At 41.1% G+C, this 27167-nt stretch overlaps 4 protein-coding genes across 4 annotated transcripts; 1 reads left to right on the forward strand and 3 right to left on the reverse strand.

Annotated features, from left to right (window-relative positions):
• PCOAH_00028010 (Kinesin-like protein) lies at positions 1-3665 on the reverse strand (the record flags this gene model as incomplete). Its single annotated transcript, XM_020059606.1, has 9 exons — positions 1-1323; positions 1485-1686; positions 1812-1880; positions 2024-2139; positions 2283-2330; positions 2443-2546; positions 2654-2711; positions 2855-3000; positions 3111-3665. The coding sequence occupies 9 exons, from the start codon at positions 3361-3363 to the stop codon at positions 1-3; spliced, it is 2319 nt and encodes a 772-aa protein (XP_019915139.1).
• A 776-nt stretch (positions 3666-4441) lies between these two features.
• On the reverse strand, positions 4442-12928 carry PCOAH_00028020 (Uncharacterized protein; the record flags this gene model as incomplete). Its single annotated transcript, XM_020059607.1, has 2 exons — positions 4442-11634; positions 11764-12928. 2 exons carry the CDS (start codon positions 12926-12928, stop codon positions 4442-4444), a joined length of 8358 nt encoding a protein of 2785 aa, XP_019914732.1.
• Positions 12929-15501: 2573 nt separating this feature from the next.
• On the forward strand, positions 15502-17060 carry PCOAH_00028030 (Protein YIPF; the record flags this gene model as incomplete). The annotated part of the gene is made up of 7 exons (XM_020059608.1): positions 15502-15514; positions 15612-15667; positions 15931-16012; positions 16164-16206; positions 16351-16470; positions 16630-16766; positions 16951-17060. 7 exons carry the CDS (start codon positions 15502-15504, stop codon positions 17058-17060), a joined length of 561 nt encoding a protein of 186 aa, XP_019914867.1.
• Positions 17061-17834: 774 nt separating this feature from the next.
• On the reverse strand, positions 17835-27019 carry PCOAH_00028040 (Uncharacterized protein; the record flags this gene model as incomplete). The annotated part of the gene is made up of 3 exons (XM_020059609.1): positions 17835-18152; positions 18281-18497; positions 18648-27019. The coding sequence occupies 3 exons, from the start codon at positions 27017-27019 to the stop codon at positions 17835-17837; spliced, it is 8907 nt and encodes a 2968-aa protein (XP_019915060.1).
• Positions 27020-27167: the final 148 nt, after the last annotated feature.

Genomic DNA, 27167 nt, shown 5'->3' on the forward strand with positions numbered 1-27167 from the left:
CTAGCTGTCTACCTGCCCGTGTGTAACTTTTTTTCCGTTTATCTTTCGATACAGGGAAACTATGTCCAGATCGAGCCCTTTTAAACGCGCATCGTCCTCACCCGTCTGATCACCCAACTCTAACTCTGGTGGGGAGGAAAACTCGCACGATTTTTTAAATTCATCATAATTGTAATTTGTAATGTTGAGCGTTTTTTTCCCGTTCCTCAGCACGACGCTGTATTTTTTCTGGTACACATTTTGAAGAATAGTTGCTAACGTGTTAATGTTTGTAAATAGGGAGATGTTCTGAAAATTTAATTGGATTAGCATTTTTATTTTTTCACTCAATTTATTTAACTCCATTTGGAATAGCTCATCGATGTCTGCGTGTGTTCGTTTTATGTCATTTGTGCCGTTGGTTGGGTCATCATCGGGGGGTGAAGCAATGGAAGCAGTTGACGCGGCAAAGGGTACGGGGGGCGTATCCATGTCGAGTGTAGCCATGTCTTCATTTGGACTAATATCTTTTGGACCACTTTGTCGCACGTCACCATGCAAAACGGGGGTGGTACTCCCCCCTTGGTTCACAAAATTTTGTTTTTCCTTTTGGAGAGAGATGGAAGTATATTCCTCCCCGCCCTGAATGTCCATGGAATGTAACCCATCGGGAAGATTTAAACTGAGCTGACCTTTTATATCCGGTACCACATGTTTGTGTGCACGAACTTCACCCTGAAAATACTTTCTCAGGTTTATCGCTTTAACTCCCTTTGCATGAATAAGACGATTTAAATGCTCCTTGTTTATGAGTAATTCTTTTTTTTTTTTTTTCAAAATTTTTTTGAAATAATTTTTATTTCTGAGCAACTCTTCCTGGTTGTTTTCCTCAAACTTTATAATTTTAATTAAATTGTTTGCTACAGAATTTTTCTGTTTAACTAAGTCATTGTATTTCTTTTTAATGATGTGAGTGAACAGGACTAGCAGTTTGTTAATCATTGCGTCACTTCTGTTATTTGGTGCTCTGTTTTTGTTCCTTCTTTTGTTGTAAGCAAGTGTGTCCAAATGGTGGAGGTCACTTTCTTTATTTTGTTGAGCTAAGAAATGATAATTTTCACCTTTTGAATCGAAACTTTCGTAGGAGTTTTCGTCGGAAGGGGAGTTACTTCCTGAGCTGTCCGACTGGGATGAATATTTGGCTACTTTATTTTTTTTTATTTTCTGTTTAATCATTTTGCACCTCTTTGCGAATATTAAGCTGTTTATAAAGTCTTCTATTTTGTGGCTGTTCAGGTTTAGGCATATCAGGATATATGTGAAGGAGTTCCCGTTGAGGCTGTTCTGAGGGCGAGTGCGTGTGTGTGGGGAGGAAATCACAAAGGTGAAGCAACACTACACCAAGGTTATTCTACAAATAGGAATTATTCGCTCATCTTAACCAGGTAGGAATGACAATTTTCCCTTCTTTTAGGAAAATTTTTTCCCTTTTTTGAAGACAGTACTTTCAGTAATCTCGTCAACTTGGAGTCCCTATACGGAATGTGCACAGTAGGAACACTGCAGGCTTCACTTTTTAATTCATCCGTTGTTTTGGCTTTGTCGGGATTTTTCCCGATTTTATTTTGGGTGCTTAGCGCAATTATCACTCGGTTCAGGACGGACAAGGTGTTGTTGATGTTTATGAGTTCCTTCTTGTTAATCATCCTTTGGGGGAAAAAAAAAAAGGGGGAGTGTATTTATCTGGGATGAGGAATGCGTGGGCTGCTATATATTGGAGTGGGACTTTCTTTAAGAGGGCACCCTTTTTCTCCTTTATTAGTAAGACTAACTCTATGTCGTTAAATTTTTCTGATCCAGCCAAATCGATGTAGTTTATCTGCGAAATGAATTCCTTTTCTCTGCAGGATGGGGAAGCAGGGCAGGTGTGCACATGCAAGTTGAGTTACGGTTTGGGCGTGAAAATGTACACCCAGATGAATAAGCTTGGCTAAAGTGGTGAAAAAAAAAGTGCAGTTTGGAGTTGTCATTAGGGGGGTCCTACTTGGCGAGTCGGTGCTGGTAAACTGTTAGTAGACAATGAGATCTGGAGGATACCAAATTTTTTCTGGTGGCGTGCGTTTTCCTGTACTTGAAGCATAGGTTTATAATGTTCTTCACCTGAGGTAGATGGAGCGGGGTGGGGGAAGGTCCGTTGAACAGGAAATGACTCTATGCATGTGGGCATATGTGTGCATGTCTGCGAATATGTGCTACATAGCAAAACTATTTAGGACTCATTTTAATGGGGAAGCACCACTCACATCGTCAACGTTCTTTATGGGCAGCAGAGTGATGTTTTCTACGTACGTCTGGAATTGTAGTGGGGGATGGGGGTGTGCAGGGAAAGGCTTTTTTTTTTTTTTTTCTTTTTTTCTTTTTTATTTATTTATTTTTTTTTCATTTCATCTTTTTCCTTTTAACATTCCCCTTTTCATCTTCTCTAATTAGGTTATCACGAAACTGTGAGTAATACTTGATGGTGTCATCGGTGGTCGTGGGCAACTGCGACAGTTGGAATATCTTTCCTGAAGGAGGGGAGAGTACAGAACAAATCGGAAGGGTTCATATCTGTTTTTCCGTGCATGCGTCCTTATTCGTTTATGCGGCAGATGTTACAAAGGATGGACCTTACCCAAGTCCCTGATTTTTTCGAGGTATATCTCTACGATGGACACTGAAATTTCAGTGCTCTGAGGGGAGGCAAAAGGGATGAAATGGACAGGTGGAAGAAGGAATCGTATTGGCACTTGTTTGAACAATCATACAGATGTGTCCATACATATGCGAATGCGTTTTGACGAAGGGGATTTTTTTTTTAACGTGCCTTGTTCACTTTTTGCAAGTGGAAAAAGTAGCTGAGGGATAAGTAAATGAGCCCGTGGTGTTGCCTGTTCTCTGAGTCAGTCCCGTCCCCATAGAGGGTGTACGTCTTCCCACTGTTTGTGTTTCCATATGCCAGGATGGAGCTGTTATACCCGTCTTATGCGGAGGGGGTAAGGCATCGGTGAGAAGGAGCATTTTCAATAAAGGTGTAGCGGATAATACAACAGAATAGCAACGCACTTAACTACAAGCGAAGGCGCACTTACTGATGAAGTTGTTTATGAGATTCTTCCCGATCAGCTCAAATACATGACTCTGCTGAACGTCTACATCGAAAATGTGATTGAAGTTGAACGTCCTCGTTTTTAGCTCACTGGTATCATTGTAACTTTTTTTTTTTTCAAACAAGTGCAACTGGTTATTGTTAACTTTGTATATGGCACAGTCTTCGGTTTTTAACTTGGACAGATTTTCCACGTTAGGTTTAATACGCAGAAAGACTTTGATGTGGTCGTTCATGTTTAGGCGTGCATATGTCTGTGTGATATTTTTGGGGTGTTCATTTAGGGTGGCGCCATAGACCGGACGGTAATAACCGATATGCGGGAGGCCCTAAGTAACCTGCACGCATGCGACGAAACATGTGCATTTACTTAATAAGGCGGATGTACTTATGTGTGGACAAAGGTGTATCCCCCGAAAGTGCACCATCCGTGCGGATGCCCCTAACGCGCTAGTTCATCAACAATTGGCTCATAAATTTGCCACACAATGAAAAGTAGGATTATATACACGGACTTTTTGGAAAGTCCATTTGCTTTGCCAAGAGGGTCCTTCCCCCCGAGCATAATTTTACTACTGAGATTATTTTCTCTTCACCTTTTTTTTTTTTTTTTTTTTTTTTTTTTCCGCCACTTGTCTTGCGATCATTTGTTAGGTACTACGCCGAAGGGGTGAACAGTGAAGAGGGCAAATAATCACATGAGAAAAACGCAACGGAACGGAACACATTACGAGACCATTTCAGATGCGTGTGAAAAGCATTCCACATGGGGACATTTCGGGAAGGGGCACTTCTCCATATTATATGCAAAGGTAACCATTTTCCCCAATTGGAAATCCATCTGGGGGATGAGTCTTATCATCCGCACGTGCTATGAATGTATGATGCGTAGGCAAATGCAAACAGTTGAATTCTTCCCCAACTGGGGGTTCCTTCGAGGAGAAACATCTCCCTTTCGGAGTTTTATTTTGGAAGTTGAACTACATATTACGTAAAAAAAATGGATCGATTGGACTAAAAAAAGAAAATTTGCTTGTGATGCGTTTTCGCACAATCTGGATCTATACATGTGTCTGTAGGCATGTATAGATGCGCGGTGAGCAAAATATATTTATTATCCAACCAGGAGATGGTTGAATATATCATTATTGCTTAGGCGGGTGCGTGCAGGCAGGGGGGTAGGCAAAAAAAGTTTTAGTGGAACACCCTTCTCGTGTAAGCGTCTAGATGCTTCCAACCCGTTCAGCTATGCGGTGTAGAGGAATGTGATGTTGTTTCGTTCATTCGATATTTATTTGTATACCACCACACACCCTACTGGGTAAACTGGTTCGTCGCATTTATTCCCCCAGACATAACATTCAAATCGAAGTTGTTCTGATTGACCAACAGGTCGTTCGTCTGGTGAAGCTCCTTCGCAAAATTTGTGTTAATAAACGTGTTAGAAATGTTAATAAAATTATTATTCCCTTCAAGTATATGTGACAAGTTCAGTGCACTTTTCGTGTCTGCGTTGTTTCCGTTGAAAGAACTCATTTGGGATTTGTTCTGATTTTTTCCTTTTCGTGTATTCGCATTATTTGCAAAGTTCGATTTAAAGGCGTTTGGATTGTTGTTAAAGAAGTATTGGCTAGTTGGCTGGTTGTAGTAGGTGGTTGGAGGAAGGTTGCTGAGGGCGCCGCCATTTGGGGAACCTTCCTCATGCAGGTTTGGATAGGTCCCCATCTGATGGTGATCCTGATGGTGAGTCGAGAGAACATCACTCTGTTCACTAAAATTTTGATACATTAAATTTGGGAAAAAATTATTTCTACTGACGTTTCGGGTGGACATATCACCCAACATGTTATTAACAAAAGGGTCGTTAAAGAATTGATCGTTTTGGAGGAGGTCATTCTGTATTGCCATTCTGTTGACGTTTCTGTTCACGTGTTCGTGAAGGAGGTAGTTGTGTTCTCCCACATTGGCTGCATGCATTTGGTTCGCACTGAGTTCGTTTCGCGTGTTGAAGTGGTAATAGTCTCTGTTGTCATCCCGGGGTTGGTGATAATAGTTCGGGTGTGCTTGGTCATTGGCGTAGTTTGTGGCGTAACTATTCGCATAAGCGTCTGACTCATTAAGGGCGTCATTTTCCTCACTGCGCTGTGTACCATTTTCACCGTCGATGCTGGGATCCCCCTTGGCGTCCTCCCCTAGGGAATCCTGGCGGCTTACGTTCTTCTTCCCCTTATATTTTGTTTTATTGGCCGTCTTGCTGTTCCCACATTTGGATTTTCCGTATGGGTGGGCGTTGTTTTCCTCGTCGCCTTTGGACGTACCTTTGGGGGTACCTTTGAGGGTACTCTTGGACGTACTTTTCGGGGCACCCTTGCCGGTACCCTTCCCATTATCGCTGCTATTATATTTCCGTTTCTTTTTATACTTGCACAATTTTTTAGTCAGTCTAATAATTTTATTTTTATTGTTGAAAAATTCGCTAATGTGTTCTTTGTAAAAGTGCAACACCGTTTTGTCAATGTCAATCATCCTTTTCCTTTTGGTGGTTCTTGAGCTAGCTACATTTTTGCTGAACCTGGTTTCCATAAGTTTTAGATTTATGCAGTCGATATCGATGTGTTCTTCCGGCACGTGCTTATCTATTTCGTTGGCGTTTAGGTAGTTATTTTTTAAGAACGTTCCGTAGCTTCCGTTGCAGCACCTGGGGACCCACAGAAGGTCATGCGAATTGGTCTTGTTGTGTATTATGTCGATGATGCTGATGTTGAACTTTACTTTTCCAAAGAGGTAGAGCATAGAGAAGCTCGATTTGTTTTCTTCGAAGGTTCTCTCACTTCGTTCGCTCTGTTCACTGCTTTTTTCACTACCCTTTTCGCTACCCTTTTCACTGCCCTTTTCGCTTTGTTCGTTATCCCTTTGCTTTTCCTCACTGCTTCTTTCGTTTTTTCCTTTCACGTTGGCAGAATTTATGCATTCGCTTATGGTGATGTTATCCTCTTGCAGGTGCTTCAAATTGATATCCCCCTCATAGGGCATCATTTGGGCGTAGTGATTAGAAGGCATATCGTGCGTCGTGGCGAAATTTCGTTGTCTCATTTCTTCTACATGCATGAAGGTGCCCCCCGCTGCGCTGTGCATCCCTGCTTGGTTAATGTTTAAGTACCCCCCTTGACCCACACTACCGTAGTAGGTGTCCTCCTTTATAACATTATTGTCTGCATTTCTGAGGTTTCCTACGCTGAAGGTACTGGAGTAGTCATTCGTGTTACTATTCATCAGGTAGGTAGACGCATCGAACGAAATGTCATTGTAACTGTTTGTGGGGTTATCACTTTGGGGGTAGGATGGGTGGTAACTCGTTTTGTGTGTGCCGTACAAATCGTGGTGATCGTAGTGGAGGTTTCTTTGCAAACTAAACTCGTATTCAAAGTTCGTGAGTGAAGTATGCATAACAGGTTGAGTCGGACAATTCACACCATCATTATTTATAGAAGCAGGGGAGGATGGCCTGGCAGGTGCAACATTGGGGCAGACATTTTGGTCACTGTGCGTTATTTCTCCGTCACCACTATGGGTGTATTGCTGATTAGGGCCCACTATGTTATTCCGCTTTTGTTTACTTTTGTCAATTTCGAAATTTTCCTCTTGTACAATTTTTTCCTTCTGACCTTCGCACAGGTGGGAATTGAACCTTGCTTTATCGGCTTCCTTGTGCGGGGGATGTGAGCCAACGTAGAATGGAGGTTCTTCCGGTAGAGACTTTTCATTTGGCATAATGTTATAGGAAGTGTGTTGATAGTTTTCATTGACCCGTTCGGGGGTGTTAAAATGGGGGAAGTAAGTGGCGTTTTCTTTTGAGCCTGGTTTTCCGTTAAGGGGTTCGCTCCATTGGCTGTTCCTCTGGTTGGCTTGTTGTTCTCCATGCTGACTACTACGCTCAGTGTTGTGGGGACTGCCGTGCGGGGTGCTATGCCTGATGCTGTGCATATAATCGGTCGTGTCCACTGCCGTGTCTACGGTCATAAGAGTATTGGAAGTGGTGTGTAGGCTGCCATTATTCGTGTAGTGCTTCCCCGGGGTGAAGAAGTCTACCCCATTTTTATTACTCATCGGTAGCATGCTCATGTAGTAGGGATTATGGTCATTGATCGGTTGGTCGTTTTTTTCATTATCTGTTTGCATGTAAGTCGTATTTGAAAGATCCTTTTTAAAATAAAGTGACGTCTTATGATAGGCACTATTTTTATTTTCCAAGTTGAGCGAATATTGATTTTTGTTAACCATCTGGTTGGTATATTTGCTGTACGGGTTGTAGTCTGCCAAAGGGGTAGTCTTGTGAAAATTATCGGCGAACTCATTTGGGATGGTATTACCTCCACTCTTTGGGGAGCTACTACAACAGGGGGTGATGTTCCCTTCCAGATAATTCATTTTGCTATTCGTGTAAAAATTCTCCTTATATAACTTATGTTCCCACAGTTTGTAATCCCCTTTTGCATTTTGTTGGGGGCACAAATTGGGCTTGTCTTCTCTTTCGAATTCGCTAAGTTCAGTTGTGTGCATTGGTCCAGTGGGCATATTGCCGCTAACACAACTGCTACTTTCGTGTGGATTAATTAGAACCATCTTTTGTATATGGTGCAAATAGGTATTTTGCTCGTTCAAGGGAGGGGAATCTTCTTCACTATTGAGTTCTTCATTTAAGTGGGGATGGTATTCTAGAATGAGTTGCTCCGTTTCGGTAAGGCCGTTTGGGGGAATACCTTCCCTTTGGTTAGATGTAAAAAAATGGCTACCTTCACTATCTTCGTTAAAATGGTCATTTCTGAGAATTACCTGAGTTCCTTGTTTTTTATCGCCTTCGAAATTATCCTTTTTGTCAATTGTCGAATGGTTGTGTTGCTCCTTTGATTCCATTTTTTCTGGACCTAAAATGGGTTCCTCTGTGTTCCTTTCTCGGCTTGGTGCATCTCCACAGGGAGAGGCGTTTTTTCCATTTAACTTGCTAGAATGGTGTACTTCCCTGTTGGTTGAATTTTCGGTGGATGTTCGAAGCACTTCCTTGTTTCCTTGTATGTTTGTTTCCCCCTCATTTGTTTTTTCATATGTGGAGCCTTTTTTTATATTTTCGCTTTGAACTAAACCGGTGGGGGGGACATTGTTTCCATTCTGTTCACGCGGAAGTTGGGGACCCGCTGATGTGTACTCCCCATTTTGTAAATATGAATAATCCTGTTCCTTTTTCTCTTCTTTCTGGGTGTGGGATTTTCCTGTATGGCTGCATTCAGCCTGTTGATCTGATTTATGCCCATTCGTTGCACGTTCTGTATCGTTAAAAGTGTTGTAAAAATTGGAGCCTCCCTTCTGTTCTGTTCTAACGGGGGTGCTATTCTTAGGATCATCGTATGTGTTTGAAATGTTGCAGGTGTGTGCATTTTCCATTTGGTTAAAATTCCCCTTCGTGATGATCTCCTGGTGGATCACTTGGGCATGTGTAGAATCTCCCAATTTTCCTTCACATGCGGTGTTGCAAGTCACAGGGTTGGATCTTCCGCCCTTTTTGGCATTTTCGTCATCCGTGCTGTGAGCACTGAGAGTGCCGCTTGCTTCTTCGCCATTCCCTTCCTGCGTATCTCCCTTTTTTGTTCCTTCCACAAGGTGGCTATGCTTCATTTTCTGGGTCTCCTCCTTCAGTTGGCTTTTTTTAAGTTCCTCTTCGTCATTTTGGTATTCTGCGCTGTTCGTTTCAACGTTTTTTTTGTCATTAATTTCATCCTTACTTAGTCCAACATCATTCTCGTTTTTACTACATTTGGGGGTGCTTCCACATTGTAATCCCTTGTACCTTTTGCCTTCTTCCAAAGGGTGTTCTTCTCTACGTGAATCTTCCCTGTTTATGTCATTTTCAGCGGCACAATCGTTTGTTCCATTCGGTTCGCCTTGCTCAGCGGTTCTCCCACTTGGGTGACGTTGCAGGGCGTCCGGTTCGACAAAATTTTGGGGTGGTTCTTTCCTCAATACTTCAATTGTTTCTTTTGGGACCTCCGGATGATTTTCTTGACTCTCCATTTTGCTGTTCAAATGGGTTCTTAGATGCGTTATAGGTGTGGAATTGTAATTGCCCCATGGGGGATTATTTCCAGTTATGCCTTTATCGCCATTTGGTTGTACGTTCTTCATGGCGTTATCCTCTGCATTTGTGGCAACACAACATTCATCAGAATTGTTATGTTTTATTCGTTCCGAGATTTCTGAGTATTCTTTATTTTTACAGCTCTTAGACGAATCAACGGCTTCGTATTTTGAATCACCCCAGTAGTGGTTTGTCTGCTGTGGATTGAAAGTGTTATCCAACGGAGAAGCTGCAAATGTGTTGTCCATGTAGGAGGTTTCCGAGGATCCATTCGCATAAGTGGCATTATTTGACTGGGGAAAGTGTTCATAGGGGATGCACCAATTGGGATTACTAACATGGGAAAAGTCTCTCTCGAGAAAAGTGTTGTTCATCACATTTTGGTACTCCATGTGGTTCTCTTGATTGTGCATGGGATCATTATAACTGTAGGCGGTTGGCGCATTTTTGCAATGAACACTGAGGTCGTTTCCATTTTTGTAGAAGAAATAATTTGGCGTATTTAGCCCGTTTATTTTGTAGGGATAGTCGGGAAGAGCACCCATGGGGAAGAAAAAAGGGTTCGACGGATCATCATTTGGGCAGTTACCATCAATTGTTGGATAGTCTGTATCGTCCATGGTTTGCCCATTTTGTGTTCCATTTTTCTCATCCAAATTGTGCATGCTAAGGGGGGGATTAAACTTCATATGGGGGCTAAACTGGGGGGACAGATTTATAGAATAGGGATAATTTGACTGCAGGTCCTCATTTGCAAATTCATGTTGTTCAGAAGTTTTCATTCCATTAGGATGGTAGTAGCTGTGTGTATCATTCTGTTGTGCGTTGGATATGTAATTATTGCCGGCGTTGAAAGGGTGATCACTTTTTGTAGGTGAGTTGGTAGACATGGCAAACGTGGCAGACGTGGCGTTCTTGTAGGGGCTGGAATCACTCGAAATTGTGTTAAACATGCAGCTTGAATTTTCCTCCTGACTATTCGTGTAAAGGTAACAGGTGTCCCTACCAGTTTTGGGGGATAATACTTTGTGTGCTTCTTCGCATGGCTTGTTTAGGGGGTGCCCATCAGCATGGGTTGTGTCCGCATGGGTCGTATCTGCATGGGTTGATTCGTTACTGCGGAAGGGGGTGTCGTTCTGCGGGTTGATATGGCTTCCATTTTTATCGTTCCAATTTTTGTAATATTGTCCCCTTTTGCATTTTTCCCCTTTGTAATCATCTTCGGCAGTGGCGTCCTCCATTTGTTGGGCATCCTCTCCTGAGTAGTTTTCACCCGAAGGTGGACCCTTCATATCGCAGTCATTTTTGTCGTTTACTTTTTGGCCATCTTTTTGTAGTTCCACGTCGGAGTGGTATTCCTTCAAGGGGAAATTATTTGATTCTTCGTTCGTTTTGATATTTTTGTTCTGAATGGGGAAGTTACTTAAGTTGATGTTGTTTTCGCTTGGGTCGTAGGGGCCGTTGCGATTTGCTCTACCTCCGTTCGGATTGCCACTGCTCATGTTGACACCTCCGCTTTTATGCGGATATTCCCCCGTAAATGTCCCACTTTGTTGGCTACTGTAGCTAAAGCACATGATCCTGTTACATGCCGTCCTGTTCAGACTCTCGCCGGAGATACTCCTTCCGTTATTGCTAATATTATTACTCATGTTGTAAGGTTTGTTGCTATCCACATGAGTGTAAAAGGTGCTGGACGAGTTGGTTAAATTGGAAAATTTGTTTGCCTTACCAATGGTACCTAATGTGGGTATACTAACATTGCAGTGGTTCATCTGTGTTGCATTCTCCACGCTGTTCAGCATATCATAGTTAGGCATTGCATTTGCTTCTACAAAGGTTTGTCCAGTCCTCGATTGCCCAAGGGTTGAAATGTCCATTACGTTGACATTGGCACCCACGTTTGTGTTGTGTGTGTCTGGGTTGTACAGGTTGGCGTCACCGATGCGTTGGTCACCGCTCTTTGGGCTGTTCTCGCTTGGGTAGCCACTATTTTGACTGCTCTCATTTTCGCTGTGCACCACCTCGTTCGGATTGCTCTCTCCACCGTACTGACTTTCCCCATTCGCACAGGCCTTATCATCGAACGTGTTTGAGCAGTTGACGGGAAAATCGTTGCAAAAGTTATTTTTACTTGCGTCCTTTGCTTTGTAGAGATAGAGCGGGGTTTTGACTATGTGCTTGAAGGTAATGTGTCGGTCCGTGTTTATCTGAATTTTCCTGATGATGCTAACGCTGCATTTTTTACCGCTCCCATAAATGTTTCCATTGTTTAATATAAAAACGTGCAAGTAGTTGTCCGTGTCTTCCTTCTTCACGCCCAAGCATATGCAGATGCACCTGTGTATGTTGTATAAGGTCATTCCGCTGTGGATGCCTGAGAGGGGGAAAAAAGGAAAAGGAAATTGCATTTGCGAGGGGAAACTAGCGACTATGGCTCAGTTTAAAAAAAAAAAAAAAAAAAAAAGTGGTACAAATAGCCCGTAGCTAGCTAGCGAAATGTTACCTATATAGCGACAAATATATTTGTTGTTAAAAGAGGCGCTTATTTTGAGCTCGATTATGTCATACTCATTTATGTTTTTATAAACACGAACATTTTTGTCCATTGATGGGATGGACATGCTAGGATTGTCTCTACTTATGGCATTATTTCCATTAGTCTGATCGTAGTCACAGTTGGCATTCTTCATGTAGCTATTATGGATAGCAGATGAGTTTTTCACGTTCACCTTAGTGTTGTGAGGAACATTTTGTGTGTCCACATTTCTACCTGCATAATTGGATGGTCCCTGATATGGAAAGAGGTCTGCGTCTTTCCTTTGATCTATTACTTGTCTGTTGTAATTACAGTTGGGAAATTTTTTATCTATATCGTCAATCTCGGGGAAGGAACCTGTCTTTATTTTGTCACATTTTGTGTTGCCCGCATGGGTAGGTCCCCCTTTACTGTTATATCTTGTGCGATATGGGTGGCTTCCTCGTACGTTTTCGCTTTGGGGAATGTCATCTTGCATTACGTCTAATTCGGTAGATATGAAAGTGTTCCTTGTTTTGGCGTCTTTTCCGATGTTCAGAAGAAAGGCTTTCTTTTCCGCGGTTTCTGCGGCATTTTTTCCCCGAGTTATTTCATTTTTAACTGGACCGTTTGTAAATATGGCATTATCAATGAAGGTGCTCGCTCCAAACCGATGACCCTCGTTGGGGGGTGCGTCCAGGGGGGGAAAGACAAAATGGTCATCATCCTGGCCTCCTAGAAAGGTAGCTTCGTTTTTTATTTTTTTCACCCTCTCAATAATGATTTCAAAATGAGGAATCAAAGAAGGATATAAAATTAATGACTTTGTTAAAAAATTTGAGTAGACAAATATTTTGTACAAATCATGAATGCTTAATTTTTTAAAATAAAAAAGTTTATCGATGTAATTATGTTTTATAATTTGAATCAACTTTTTTAAATCGTCTTTTTTATCATCCGAGCTGCTATCATTCCCATCGTTTAATGAGTTTTTTATTGCACCGGAAGGAGAGTTTTTTTTTTTGTGGAAGGAATAATCAATTTTGAAGTCATCAAATCCGTTGAAAAGGGGCAATTTTTTTTCGTCCCCCTTTTCGCCCGTGTAAGCCGTCACAGAGTTGTTAATTTTTTCCTTTTCGTCATCGCAGTTCATTTTAGGAAAAATGGGAGAGGTGTAAGATGGGAAGAAAGCGTAGCAGGTGGGGAGAAAATAATAAAAAAAAGGGGTGTAAGAGAGGTGCAAAAGAGCTAGCAGCAGTTGCCGTCAAGCAGGACGCTGCAGATTTGCTACACATGAACCGTGAGGAAAACTCTTAACGGAGATCGAAAAATAAAAATCGGAAAAATATAGGTTGCATGCCTACACATGCACATGTTGGTGTTCTACGTAGACACAGAACAAATGCACACAGGCAACTTTTAATGACGGATGTTGTATTACCCTTATTTTATTTATAATTCTACAAAGAATTCTGAAGGGGGAATACAAAAAAGGCTCATATGTGCACACATGTGTACATATGCTTAAATGCTCGTCAACATTGTAGCTACACTACGTTGACAGTTTATTACACGAGGGCGGAAAAAAATAAAATAGAAAAACGGAAAGGTAGAGGAATTAGTACGGTCTTCTGTCATTCAAAAGGAATGGGAAACTTAAAAATCTAAACTTTCTAAAAAAAAAAAAAAACTAACATAGCTTGGCATAGTATGGCATAACGTAACATAAAACAGTGTAACCTATCGTACCGCTTTGTAGCATCCCATAGCATGGTTTGAAAAAATAAACAGTCGCCTTTGCACATTTTTAAAACACCCTGCTGTGTTCGCTAGACTACCATGTGCACACTTAAGCTAGGTGTACATACACCAAGAAAAGTGTAAAGAATGAGGAGGCTCTAAATGCTCAGTGTGCGGTTAGGTACCTTTTCCCCATAAAGGGATCAATCCAGTGTAGCGCCTTTTTGGAAAATAAGGTGGGTGTGCATTTTGGTAGTTTCCACCTGGGCAGAGGTATGCCCACGGGGCTGTGCTCAGCTGTTCCCGCACCATCATGTTGGCACGCTCATGCCGCTGCAGAGGTGTGGAAACAAGAGTACGTAAATGTGTAGGTAAATGTACACACATTTATATACCTACATTTGTGTGTCCTTTTTTCCAGACTACCCTCTGACAAAATACCTTTCCAGCGGATCAAACGTGCTCCTTATGATCCTTTTTTCACCCCTTCCGTTTTTGTTAGTGCACCGTTAGGTGAAAGGACTAACTTTTTTTTTTATTTTTTTATTTTTTTTATTTTTTTTATTTTCCTACAATTACGCAAAACAGTTTCGCAGAAATAGCATTGCATTATTTTCTTTGAAGGGTTGGATAACACGTCATTGATAGTGCTCCGATTTTTGCATCACCGTATGAGCTAGTTATGATAATGCAGGGTGGCGCCATAGAAATGTAGATGTGTGGGAGGTGCTAAAAAGGTGGAACATTTAGGGACTTAAAATGTTGAAATTTCATTACACCTATTTGAATGGCTTTTCAATTTGTGTCCTTAAGGTATCCAGATTCCTCATTCGACCAACATGTCATTTATGGCAAAGCAATGCACCTATTTATTTGCATTTTTTTTTTTTTTTTAATCTTAGGTTGTTTTATTGGGGGGAGAAAATGGCTCGCGGGCATGTGCACATGTGTTACACTTATGTAAGGACATGCGGATCGTTCCGCAGACACAAGGGACACTCGCTTGTCACATAGCACATAGGCCGTTTAGACGCCAGTTCAGCGGCAACATGGTGATATGTGCGTTGTCAATAAGGAGGGAATTCCCTTCCTGCATAGGTAGCATATGTCTACATGCATACAATCGTCATATGATTCTTTTTTTTTTTAAATGCACTTAAGTTAAATGGGCAAGAAAAAAAAAAAAAAAATTACTCCTTTTCATTGGAAAGATTTGAACGGAAAAAAAAGGAAATGTCTGAAAATTGTGCACATTTGGTGAAAGCTAAAATGGGAATTCTCCTTAACGTTTTTATTTCCAGTAGTTCCCGTTCCCGCTAGAGTCTTTAACCGATTTAAAAAAAAGGAAAGATATCCTTCTGTATAATGCATACATATATGTACTTATACATTTGTATGCGCGCCAGTCCCATTCTTGAAAAAAAAATGAAGCGCTAACTTAAAAATGACAGGAATGGCATGTTATAACACATGCATTAGGGGAAAATTAAACAAAATAAGGCAAGATTAAACTGACAAAGCGAACAAGGAAAAAAAAAAAAAAAAAAGCTGGTGAAAGAGGGAGAGCGAAATAAGTGTCAATTTTAAGTAACCCTAAACCCTCATATAACACAAAAAAATGTTTACTTAAAATTACAAAACGCGGAAATATGCACAAAGGGATGAAACTTCTAATAAAAAAGAAAAAAAAAAACGATGAAAAGGAATGAACAGTTGAAGTGTAAAAAGAAGCAGCGAAACAGTGCGAATGGAGTTGGTTTAACCCAGAGGGAATTCACTTGCTGTGCGCCCTTAACATTTTAAAAAAAAAGAAAGAAACACGTACGCATGTGTATCTTAAAGTGTATGCATAGAACCATATCGAACACGTAAAGGAAAGTGCGTTCGACCAGGACACGTTTTCAGCTGAGAGAAAATAATAGACACAGACACGTGCAGCTCACAATCGAATCTTGACAAGTGATCATAACAAGAAAGTTGTTCAACATGGTGGCAACAGGTAACCATCAGGTCGTCCTGAAAAGCTCTTCCCCCTTCGATATAGTTTTTCTCAGATGACATATCTCCGTGGTAACACGTACATTTTCTTTTTATAGTTCCACATTTTACGAATTATGAGTTCACGATGGATGAGCCTGTTAAGGACACAGTGGTTTGAAAAATAAAAAATGGGAAGCTATCCAATTTGCTGCCAGCAAATTAGGCGCTCAGTGTGTATATGTGCATATATACATGTGTATGTATGCGAAGAAGCGATGGGGGGGTATCGCCCCAGTTTGTCAAAAGGGCGATATAACTTTGCTTCTTCATTTTGTAGCAAGGAGCCATCTGACGTTCTGCCGTGTTGCTAATATAGGTATATGTGTGTAAAATTTTTTTATTTTTCCCTGCTTCACCGTTGCAATCGAAACGCAGATACGAGACGCGAAAAGTATCTACAAGAAGATATTGCACATCTGCTTTCACCAGTACGATGACGATAACACCGTAAAGAAATGTAATTCTTATTTGGAAAATTAGTGAGAGAAAGGTGTTGGAGAGAAGTACATTTGTGCATTTTTTTTTTATGTCCATTTATATCACATTTGAGAATCTTCGTGTATAATTTTATTATTCATATTTTATTTTTTTTAATTCCTTTCATTTAGGGGATTTATGGGGATCCTTTATTGTCTACATAACACTGTCCATGTAATTTTTGGTGACGGTTCCACGATTGTTGGCAATGTCCCAAGTGACACGGCGGGCCATGTGGGTCTTTTCAGCACCATGCGCATAATAGCATATGTCCGTACATGCATTCACTCTGCCAACCCCTGTTATTCCCCACCAAAGAATAATATTTTTAGATAAGGAAGTATCCGACAAGAAGAACACCTTTGCATATTTCTTTTTTTCCTTCATCGTTGGACATATTTTGGTTTCCCTCAATTTATCCCTGCTGCACACAAATATGTAAGGGGCGCATAGTCTTCTCTCACCATTAAGATCAGTTGCCTCGACTGTGCCCACTGTGGGGCATGTTTAAAGGAGCGCATCCTACTTGGGAACGTGCTTACATTCATCATTACGGGTAGACACATATGCGTATTTCCCTTTTCATCACCAATTTAGACACTTTTTTCAGCTCTTGTGCATCATTAGCTATGCCCAATTTCCGCTGGTGTTTTCCTCCCTCATAAATTTGCTCGTGCCTTGTCAAATGCTGCGGCTTTTATTTTCCCTTTGGTCGATCGTCTGGTCCACGTACAGTAAGCATCGCGCATATGAGTAGTGAACTGGGGAAGCAATGCGGCAGTTTCGTGAGATTAGCAGATTGCGGTGATGCATACGCGTCGGAACTGTAAATGTGTTTTTTTTATTTTGTACACATATTTACATATATGCACATATATATATATATTTTTTTTTTTTTTTTTTTTTTTTTTTTACCAGATTGCATCCTCATTTTGGGGAAGTTTATAAAAAAGAACAGGATGCTGATTTGCTTCTTCCCTATTTGCTTGCTGCAGTTTTTTGTTGCCACCTTTTTGTTGATTAAGTGAAATTGAAGGCGCGCGTTTAAGCGTCGATGCGGTGCAGATAGCAGTATAGACGGCGGCATTGAAAGCTGCTCATTTTTTTTTTGTGTTCCTTTCAACCTTTAAGAAGCGTCGTTTTAATTCGTTTGTGGTTGACTTTGTGCGTTGTATGTTTTACACCCATCAATGCTTAACTTGAGTGACATCCCCCAGAAGGAAGGAAGCCGTTTATGCGAAAAGAGAAAATTAAGATTGAAAAGAAGGACAAAATTGTTACTTTATTGAATTGTTCCCCTTTTTTCTTGGCCTGTTCTGCGTGTTAATAAATCAACACAAAAAAAGGATTCCCCTTTGGGGAAGAGCAGCATGAGTAAAGTTGGCGTCTCCTAATCTGTAATTGAAGTGTCTACTAAATTTTAAAGGCTTAATAATTATGTCTTTTAGCATTGTCAAACGTAATGTTGGGTGATTTTGCAGAAAAAAAATACTAGCGTGAGGAGGGGGGGTACGCTTTTGCGTAGTGCACTTCTCACAAATGCACATACATTGTTTAAGCATGGGATGGTTCTTTGTAAATATGCAAATACGCGAGGATATGTACATATATTTTGAGGGTAGTGATGATGTAGTGGTTGCTGTTTGGGGGATGCACATGTCTAGTGTACAAATTTGTAAAAAGGGGGCGTGCACACAAATAGGCATAAACATAGATAGGCATGGATATACAGACATGCACAGGTAGACATGGACATACATTTATGCGTGTGCATGCGTGGGGGCGTATATCCGGTAACGCGCTCAGTAGAAGAGGAAGCGATTCATGAGCTCAAAATTGATATGGCTGCTTTTGAGGGAATAGAGGAAGGACTTTATATGCTCATATTTATCAGTGTCATTTTTGTAGTCATGGGTAAATTTGAAAACTAGCAGCATCAACTTTATCAATTTTCTTTCCGCCTTCTGGACTTGGAAGTCGTCCATACTGTAACCCTTTTTTAGTAACCACACGGCTCTCGTGTATAAATTGCTATCCAGGAAGAGGATAATATTTTGTATGTACTGATACTTTTCCTTGTTGAGCAGGTGCCAGTACACGTTGAAAATCGTTTCATGCTCCTGCAGGGGGGGGACAGGGATATAAAATAGTTGTGCATATGTAAGTATATAAAAATGCACATATGTATGTGTGCACTAATGTGAGCACGTTGCTACGTAACTATCGCGAAAAACATGTCAGTGCGTACCTGTGCTGAATGCTTGGATAGGTAAGTTTGTTGTGGACACAACGTGGAGGTAAAGTAATTATGTTTGTTCATAATATTTTTGTAGCAGTTGAATACAGCACATGGAGTGTTAAACGTATTGTAATTCTGGTTGAATTGCAAAAACTTGAAATTGCACGTGAGCTTGAATCTGCAGAGGGCGCTGTTGCAGCAGATGTAAGAGGGGCAAATGGTCCACCTGCGGGGGGTGAAGGTTGTGTGTTAGGGGTGTGTTCCCACGTAAAAGGGTTAGCGCGATGTGGTGGTGCTTGGTATGTGGATGAACATATACACATAATGCATACACCTGCACATGTGAGTTGGTAAGGAAAGGGCGTCTTGTACTTACCTCTTGCTTCTGTTACTGAACCCTACGGAGGATATAGAATAGCCGTGCTTCCTCATTTTTTTGACGATTCCCCCTTTGGCATTCGTTTTTCCACAATCCTTCTCAGCATCCATAAAATCGTCCTTGAGGGTGCTTTTGCCATAACCTCTGTTCTTACTGTTATAGTCGTTCCAGTTGTTGTTCGCGATGCTGTTCATTCTGGCAGTCACATTATCGCCATGGTCCTTTTTTCCGCTCATATGAAAGGTAGCCTGCGTAGCGTCTTGGTTCATCGAATTGTAGATCTGTCTTTCCCTCAGGTAGCTGAGTAGCAACTGCAGATTGTAATAATTTATCAGCGGAATGTGGAGGGGGATGTCACCATTTTGGGTTCTACCGTCTCTGTGGAGGATGTTGTTCCATTGGTTAGAAGGGTAGTTAATGTTGCTACCTACGTGGTTTTTACTGTTGTCATTTAATAGGAGCTTATTCTGTTCAGTCAAATGGTGCGTACTATAATTACTATGCTGGGACGGGTGAGCACTGTTTAATACATTTAGGCAAAGCGGATTGCTACCTAAGGGGTTACTACTTTGGGGGGTGCTACTTAGCGTGTTGGAGTTTGAGAAATGTAAAGGGTAATTTGGTGAATAAATTTGTGGATCATTTTTATAAAGAACACCTACGTTATAGACATTACAATTGAGCAAGTTATCCTTAGTGCTGTTAATGCAGTTTAGTTGGTTTTGATAATTTTCGATGTACCTGTTTATTTCGTTGCTCACATTTCTGTCTGAGCCTACATACAAGGGGTTGTTGTTAACAGAGTTTTCTGTTTCTCTGTAATGGTTTATGCTGTCCTGGTTAGTATTTTGTTGGGTGTGTATTTTCTGACTGTTTCGGGGTCCCTCATTAGCGTGCTTCTCGCATCCACCGTTCGTGCCACCTGCTACACTTATACTGTTGCTGTAATTTCTGTTCTCCATTTGTTTATATAAATAGAACAAATACATGTAGGTATTATAATTATTACTGCTCAGGCAATTGAGGCTCATCGGATGGTGATTAACAAATTCTCCGCAGAGCATTTGTTGACTTCCTCCATTTCCTAAAATGTTGCACAAGGTACTTTGCTGCTGCAAAAAGCGGTTCTGATTATTCAGGCAGTTCCCACTGGCAATGGTGTTACCAAAAAAGGAGCTTAACTTGTCGATGCCGTTTGGGTTGTTACTCCTATTTGTGAAGGGCAGAAGGGAATTTACATATTCCGTCCTCTCCTCATTCGGCGTGATGAATTTGTTCACATCGTTCATACATGTTGCGTCAGTTGGGTTATTCCCCTCTATGTCGTTGTTCCCTCCGTTGAGTGGATAATTTGACAGTGTTCCAGTTTTCCCTTTCTGCTTTGTCAAATTTGGCATGCCGTGTTGATTGTCTCTAAGTTTGCACGTCTTATCTAACCTGAAGGCATTCATAAAATTGTTGCCGAACGCATTTACGTTGTTTATATTATTACACGGTTGGTGTTTGTAATTTGGGAGGTCATTTGTTGTGGCACTGCATATGTTATGACACGAGTTTAGCATACGAAGGTTGAGAGAATTTACGTCTTGGTTGTTGTTCAGTGGGATGTTTCTTTTATCCCCATTTGGGTCAAATGTTAGATGGTACCCATTTTGGAAGCTATCCAAATGTTTGGTGTGTTCTAAATCGTGTGAGAATACTTCCTTTTTTACTTCCACCCCATTATGTAGATTATAACAGTTAGTGTTGTAATTGCTTTTTTGTGCAGTGTTTACGGGTGGGTTCATATCGTTAGTCACGTCGTACGTAATGGTACTGTTGGCTTGTTCAGACGTGGGTCCTTCGTTTATGCACAAAAATGTGTTCTTAGAATGAGCGGCATTGTTTTCCTCATGGCCGTTGATTAGGTTAAAATTGTGAGGAGCAAAATAAGGATGGTAATTTTTTCCATTGATGAAATTAGGGTGATAGTTTACGGGGTGCATAACATTGTAGCTGTTATTGTATGGGTTGAAATGGCTTATGATCTGTTGGAGGTGGTTATTTTGTGGAACGTACGTACCTGCGCTGTTGGGGGGGCCACACAGATGTGCGTCATTTAGTTCATCTCCATTTCTACCTCTATCGGTGGAAAACTCATTTTCCTGTTTTACGATGGCAAGGGTATCTTCACTCGTTTGGTCACCGAACAACTGGTTTAACCGTTTATCCGTTCTATTATCATCACTTCTGTAGCCATTCGTGGCGTTACTAAAAGGGAGAGCATCCCTGGGGAAGCTTTCTTTTTCTATATTTCCATTTTGCATTTTTGCTAAGCTCAAATTGGTTACAGGTATTCTTTTAAAAGTACTACACTGGTTGTAGTTGGTCACGTCATTTCTGTAACAACTGTTGTTGTTGTTTTGGTTGGTCATCCCGTTGGTGAGACTGCTTTGGAGGGTGTCATTTAAGCTAGCCAAATTGTTATAAGGTGGTATATTTTGCATATGGATTCTACTTTGGACACCATTTTGGCCACTACATGTTTGATGAAAATTGTACCCGGTGGGATCATGGTAGGTAGGATTGGTGTGATCTAGGAAGTGGTCCCATTTGACCTGTTCTACGTTGTTGGAAAGGACATTTGTTATGTGGTCCGTCGTTTGTACATTGAACACATTAGCAGTGGCATTGGTAGCATTAACGTAACAGTTGGGTGATTGTCTAGGTGCTAAACGGGCAATCATTTCGTACTGATTATTATTTTCGCTCTGCAAGAAATCGCATAGGGAACTGTTTTTAGTAATGTCGCTTTGTATGTTGCCATGTAGATTGTTACTTGTGTCTATCTCTGATGGCTGATATTTTTCATTTATTTTGTTAAGGGTGCCACTTCCTGGGGGGTGCGAATATGCTGGGTTGTTTTCGTTCAGATTTTGTGTGGTTTCCATGTTGGCTTGGCTATATAGGTTGTTTGTCTCACGGTTGAAGAAGCTGTGTGTTTGGATGATCGTGCCGCCTTCATTATTGTTGCTGTTGTTGCTGCTATTGGTGATGTTGTTTCCGTTTCGGATACTGCTTGCTGCACTAGCGTTGTTATTTGCTTCATCAATTTTCGCTTCATCGTTCTGGTTGAAGTCGTTCCTCTGTTTGGTTACAGTCCCCTCTGCATACGCACTTAATGGGTTGTAAAAGGGGAAGTGGTTTTCCCCATGGATACTTTTAAATTGGTTAAGAAGGCCTTGCTCATACATGTTTCTTTCATTTGTGTTGTCGTAATGATTATTCGTGTTGTACCGGGTTAAGTAACAGTTGTTGTATGAAACATTTAGGTGATCATCGTTAAATGGGTTCATGTTTTCTACATTGCCACCATAGAAGGAGGAATTTTGGTTAATCTCTCCATTGTAGTAGGTAGAATCGTAGGGCATATAAGTATGATGGAGATAGTTTTGCGTTTCCACCATGTGACATGGATCGACAGTGCTTAGATCTTCTACATTGGTGTTAATCCTACTGTCGTAATTATTCTGTTGAGTATGCTGCACTGGTCCTACGTTGCTAGGTTCAAAATGATCTTTATTCTCTAAGGGAGGAATTTTATTTTGCACATAATAAGCATTCAGATGTGGAAAGTTAGTGGGCATCATATGATTCTGTGTGTAATACTGCAACTGTTGTGGCGTGTTAAAATGGGAATCCCCCAAATAGTTGTTCGCAAATACGTTGTTGCTTTGTTGGTAGTTTAAATTTTCAGCTGGGAATTCACTTCTGCTTATCCCTTTGTCTACGGTGCTGTTGGTGTAGACGTTCATGTTGTTTACCGTATTGACGGGAATGCCTTTGCCGAGGCTACCGTTGAAGGTACTACCGGCACTGTTGTTCAGCTCGTCCCGTATGATGTCCATATTCACATTTCTCTCCATCATACATTGCACCAGTTCACCATTTTCCATCGAAGGTGTAAAGTCATTCATACCATGTGGTTGCAAGTGTGCAGTGTTATGAGTGGCATTCCTATAAATTTCTTGCTTTGTTAAGACGTAATTTTCACTATTCTGAACGAGCACTTTATTAATCTCTTTAACTGTTCTGTATTTATCTTCCTTATTATTGTACCCATTTTGCAAGGGGAAATAATTCACCTGGTTTAGAGCATAGTTGGTGTCGCTTCTTTGTTCATTCGTGTGGGCAATTATACTTTCTGCGTTACTTTCAAGGAGAACCTCGTCCATCCTGTTCAGATGATCTGTGTAATTATTTCTCCTAACATGATAATTTAACGCATCCTTATTTTCTTCTCTCACTTGATTATACACATTTTGGACATGAAAAATAGGTTCGCTTTTTATCGGATGGGGGAGGTAATTCACATGGCACGGGGGCGGGCACATAATTATTTCGCTATTCCTTCTGTGTGCCTTCTTTTCATTCCCTGCGTCGTTTTGCTCGTGCGTGTTGAGCTGGATAATGGGACCTTCCGACTGTGGGCTGTCCCCCTGGTTCAATGTGGACGGAAGGATATTATCCTTTCCGTTGAGATGTTCGTGTTGCGCGTTCGCCGAAAAGTGTGGGTCCTCCACGTGGGGAAGGTTCCCTTGTTCCGATTGCTGTTTCTGTTGCTGCTCACTGTCAAGGTGATAGATCTGGTTGGGCGTGCCCTCTAATTCGGCTCCCTGTGTACTCACTTCGCTCAAGGCCATCCAGTGCAAATCCACCTTCTCCTGTTTTGCCATGTTTGTCGTGTTGCTATACGTTCTCATTGTTTTATTGTCTTGGGGGGAATCTGCTCGGACTTCCCCTATACTGATTATATCCCCCGCAATTCCTGACTCTTTGTTTTCTACCCTGTGAGACGTATTTGTTAATGCATAATTTGGGCCTTCCTGCTGATGCGCTTCCTCGTTATTATTGGGGCTTTCTCCTTGCGTAATCATATGCTTACCTTCGACGTGGTGATCTGGGTTCGATATTTCTGCGTCTTCGTGTGTGTCTTCTATTTCATGTTTAACTGTTTTGGGGGAATCTCCTGTTGCATCGCCGTTCTCATTTCCAACGGGTAATTCATCGCTAAGATGATGCAGGGCGACGTTTTGGAGGCTTGCCTCTCCATCCAGCGTTGGTATTCCATCTTTAAATGAGCAAATCTGGCTAATTGACGTATCGGTTATGAGTGATTGCATTTTTTTCACTTGTTCTCCATGTGCACTTTGCACGTTCATTAAAATGTTCGCAGGAAGGGTAGATTGGTTCTGTAAGTTGATTGGACTGGTGTTGTGGAAACACTCCCCAGGTATTGATGCGCCAAATGGATTCACGTTATCGTTGTATGATGCGCTCAGTAGTTGGTTACGGTTTGTTCCTGATGGATTATGAGCGTTACCTTCCTTTTTGTCTCCATGGGGAGTGCTTCCAATGTGACTGCTATTGTACTGATTCATATGGAACAGACCATTTCTGCTGTTTGTCTGGTGGTTTAAATGGTCGTTCTGGTTACACATGGAAGGAGCGAAGTTGTGGTTACATATGCGCGATGATCTGTCTTGGTTGGAGTTATTCCTATAATGGAAACTCCTTTTCGTGTAATTTTTTGAAAGCATGTTTATGTATTCCCTATCTGCGAAGGGCAGGGCCCTGTTGGCAATCCTTCCGTTAGTGTAACTACTACTTCGGTTGTTCATTCTGGCGTAGTCATTGTTGTAATAATTGTGCATGGTCATGCCGGGATGATTATTATACTTGAAAATGTAGTATGGATTTAAATGGTGGTAATAATTATTATGGGAGAAACTTTTTCTTGCATTGAATAAGTCATTTTTGAAGCAGTTCAGATTTACATTACAATTTGGAAGGGGATTATCCGTGAGGATGTTCCCATCGGAGAATAAACTTATGCTACTTCTGTTAAGGATATAACTGTTACTACTCATGGGGTACATACTATTATGGGGGGTTTTCATCACAGGGTTGTTCTGGACATTTGTTGGGATACTTCCATTTGGGTTGAAACTCATATTTATAATCCTACAATTTGTGCCATCTGTGTTGGTGAAATAATTCTCCACGTGGTTATTACTAAGGTGACTGCTTATCATGGGGTTTCCTTGAAAATTTGAGTTGTAAGGGAAAGGTGAGTACTGTGGGTACGCTGGGTATTGTGGGTATGCTGAGTATGTACCATTTGGATAGCTGTTACTGCTTGGGTTGTTGTCTTCCAAGTGGGTGTTTACATTAAAGAAATGCTCATTCCTGTGGTTAGGGGTTGCCACATCATTGGGATTAATGGAGCATGAAATACAATCTCCCTCGTTGTACATTTTGTGGTGACCATCAGTTGTGGATAATGTCGGTTCGCGCTTTAGGAGGTCGGTTAAATGGTTCATTGGGCTGAACTGTTCTGTTGCTTTTGCGTTATTCCCCCCAACTTGCTGTTGGATTTTATTTTGGAAATCGTGCTGGTCGTTTCTTAATTTTTTACATGAATCGCTTCTTCCATTGGTTGCAGCACGCTGGTCATGGCTTCCCTTGGCGGGTGCGTCCCCTCTGCATCCTTCGTCCTTTTCGACAACACCTTTCTCGTTATCCCTTTTCATGATGTTAAAGCTGAGAACACGTGTCCCTCCTTGGTTGCCTGCATTTCTCCCGCTAGTTGGTATGTCCACCTCGTTCAAGTCGCAAATAGCATTTTGTAAATTCTTGAAGGAACAACAGTTGCACGTATTATGAACTACACTTTCGACATTATCGAGGGTGTATGTATGGTTGGATATGTGGTTTTCGTCTACTTTGTAGAAGCTTTGTAAAATGTCGTATTCGTTAAATGGGTCACATAAATTGGATGATCTTTTTTCTGCACTATTCTGTGGATGACCTAATTGATTGAGGGTGTCTGTAGTGAGAGGGTTTCCATTTAGGTGCTTAAATAACTTAAGGTTCATACGCATCTTGTTTAAAGGTTGTACTTCCCTACTAAATGGGACGTATTGGTTGGTGATTAGCTGGTTTGTAAATTTCGGGTAAAAGGGAAATTTATATTTATATCTATGTTGGTTGGTTAATTGGTTCATCTTGAGCGTTAGCATGGTTCCCTTTTTGCACAGATCCGTGATGTAAAAGCAGTGCTCGTCTGAGTAGTCTACAAAATCGTTTATTTTTTTTCTGTTGATTCTTTTGCTGAATTTTTTGTAAGTTTCGTTTTTCTTTCGTTCGGGGAAAATTGTGTCATTCGTCTCTCTGTTGGGTTTTATCGTTTCGTTCGTGTGATGCTTGCTTGCGTCATTTGGTTTCTCCCCGTTTGGGATCTCACCATATTTGCTACGTCCACCCACGATCGCTTCATTTCGCACAATTTCCCTTTTCACTTCTACCGACATATGTTGTTTCCCCCCTTTGTTTTCCTTTCTCTTCTCTCCGTTTTTAGATCCTTGTGTTTGTTTTTCCTTCTGTAGGCGCTTCTGCACGTGTATATTCTGGCACATATAACCTGTCCTCATTTGGCCCTTACCATTCTCTTCACCAATTGCCTCTATTTTGATAAGCTTTCCTATTTCTTGTGCATTTCTTTTTTTTGTTTCTCTCAGGTTGTGGATCTGACCATTTAAATTTTTCAGCTTAAGGGAAGGATTCTCATTTGAGCTCAATGTGTTGTGACCGCTAGTGCTGCTGTTATCTCCCTGTTCCGGGTGCTCAGTTACTCTTTCCTCGTTTTCACCATGGCATTCTTCCACCTTTAATTTTAATTTTTTTCGACACATTTCATCATGGTCAGTTGTTCCTTCTGATTTTAACGTACTTTTGTTTGTAACTTGGTTGCAAGTTATTTCGTGGGGATTGGTCTGTGCAGTTCGATTAGTATCTGCGTTTTGGGGGTCATCCTGCACAACGCTGTGGTTATCCCTGTGGTCAACTTTTTGAGGAGCTCCTTCCTCTACAGTATGAAGCTTGTTATGAAACTGGTTATTATCTCCTTCGCGTTTTGTTCCCTCCGTCTTTCCAATGGATGGAAAGGAATTACTCTCCCTAACGTCTGATTTGTTGTAGTTCTCCCCATCCGTTTGGTCATTTATGACATCCATTCCACCCTTTTTATGGCAATTATTGTTCCCATTTTCTGTGTTCTCATTTTGGCCATGTGGAGGGTCCATGTTATAGTTCAGGAAGAAGGCCCTGACTTTTTTTTCAAACGACTCTTCATCTTCTTTGTCCAGATTATTGTCGTCCTCCTGCACGCTATTTTTTTCATCTTCATATTTTTTTCTGATGTTGTGAATTTTGGTGAGAACAATTAATCCGATATCGTAATGCTCAAAGATGATATCCAACTCATTTTTTGACATAAAATATGAAAAAAATGCAAAAAATATATTTTTATTTTCCCCTCGTAGAAACATTGGCACGTGCCTCGGTTTCCCTTTTCTCATTTTTTACTTAAAAAAAAAAAAAAGAAGGGGGAGAGAGGGAGGACTGAATAAGTGGGTCTTGCACAAATGTGCAAGATTAATGTATACGGATATATGGATATATCCGCAGATGGAAGGC

This window comes from Plasmodium coatneyi, chromosome 9 (genome assembly GCF_001680005.1).
Source record: "Plasmodium coatneyi strain Hackeri chromosome 9, complete sequence".
Taxonomy (NCBI): Eukaryota; Apicomplexa; class Aconoidasida; order Haemosporida; family Plasmodiidae; genus Plasmodium; species Plasmodium coatneyi.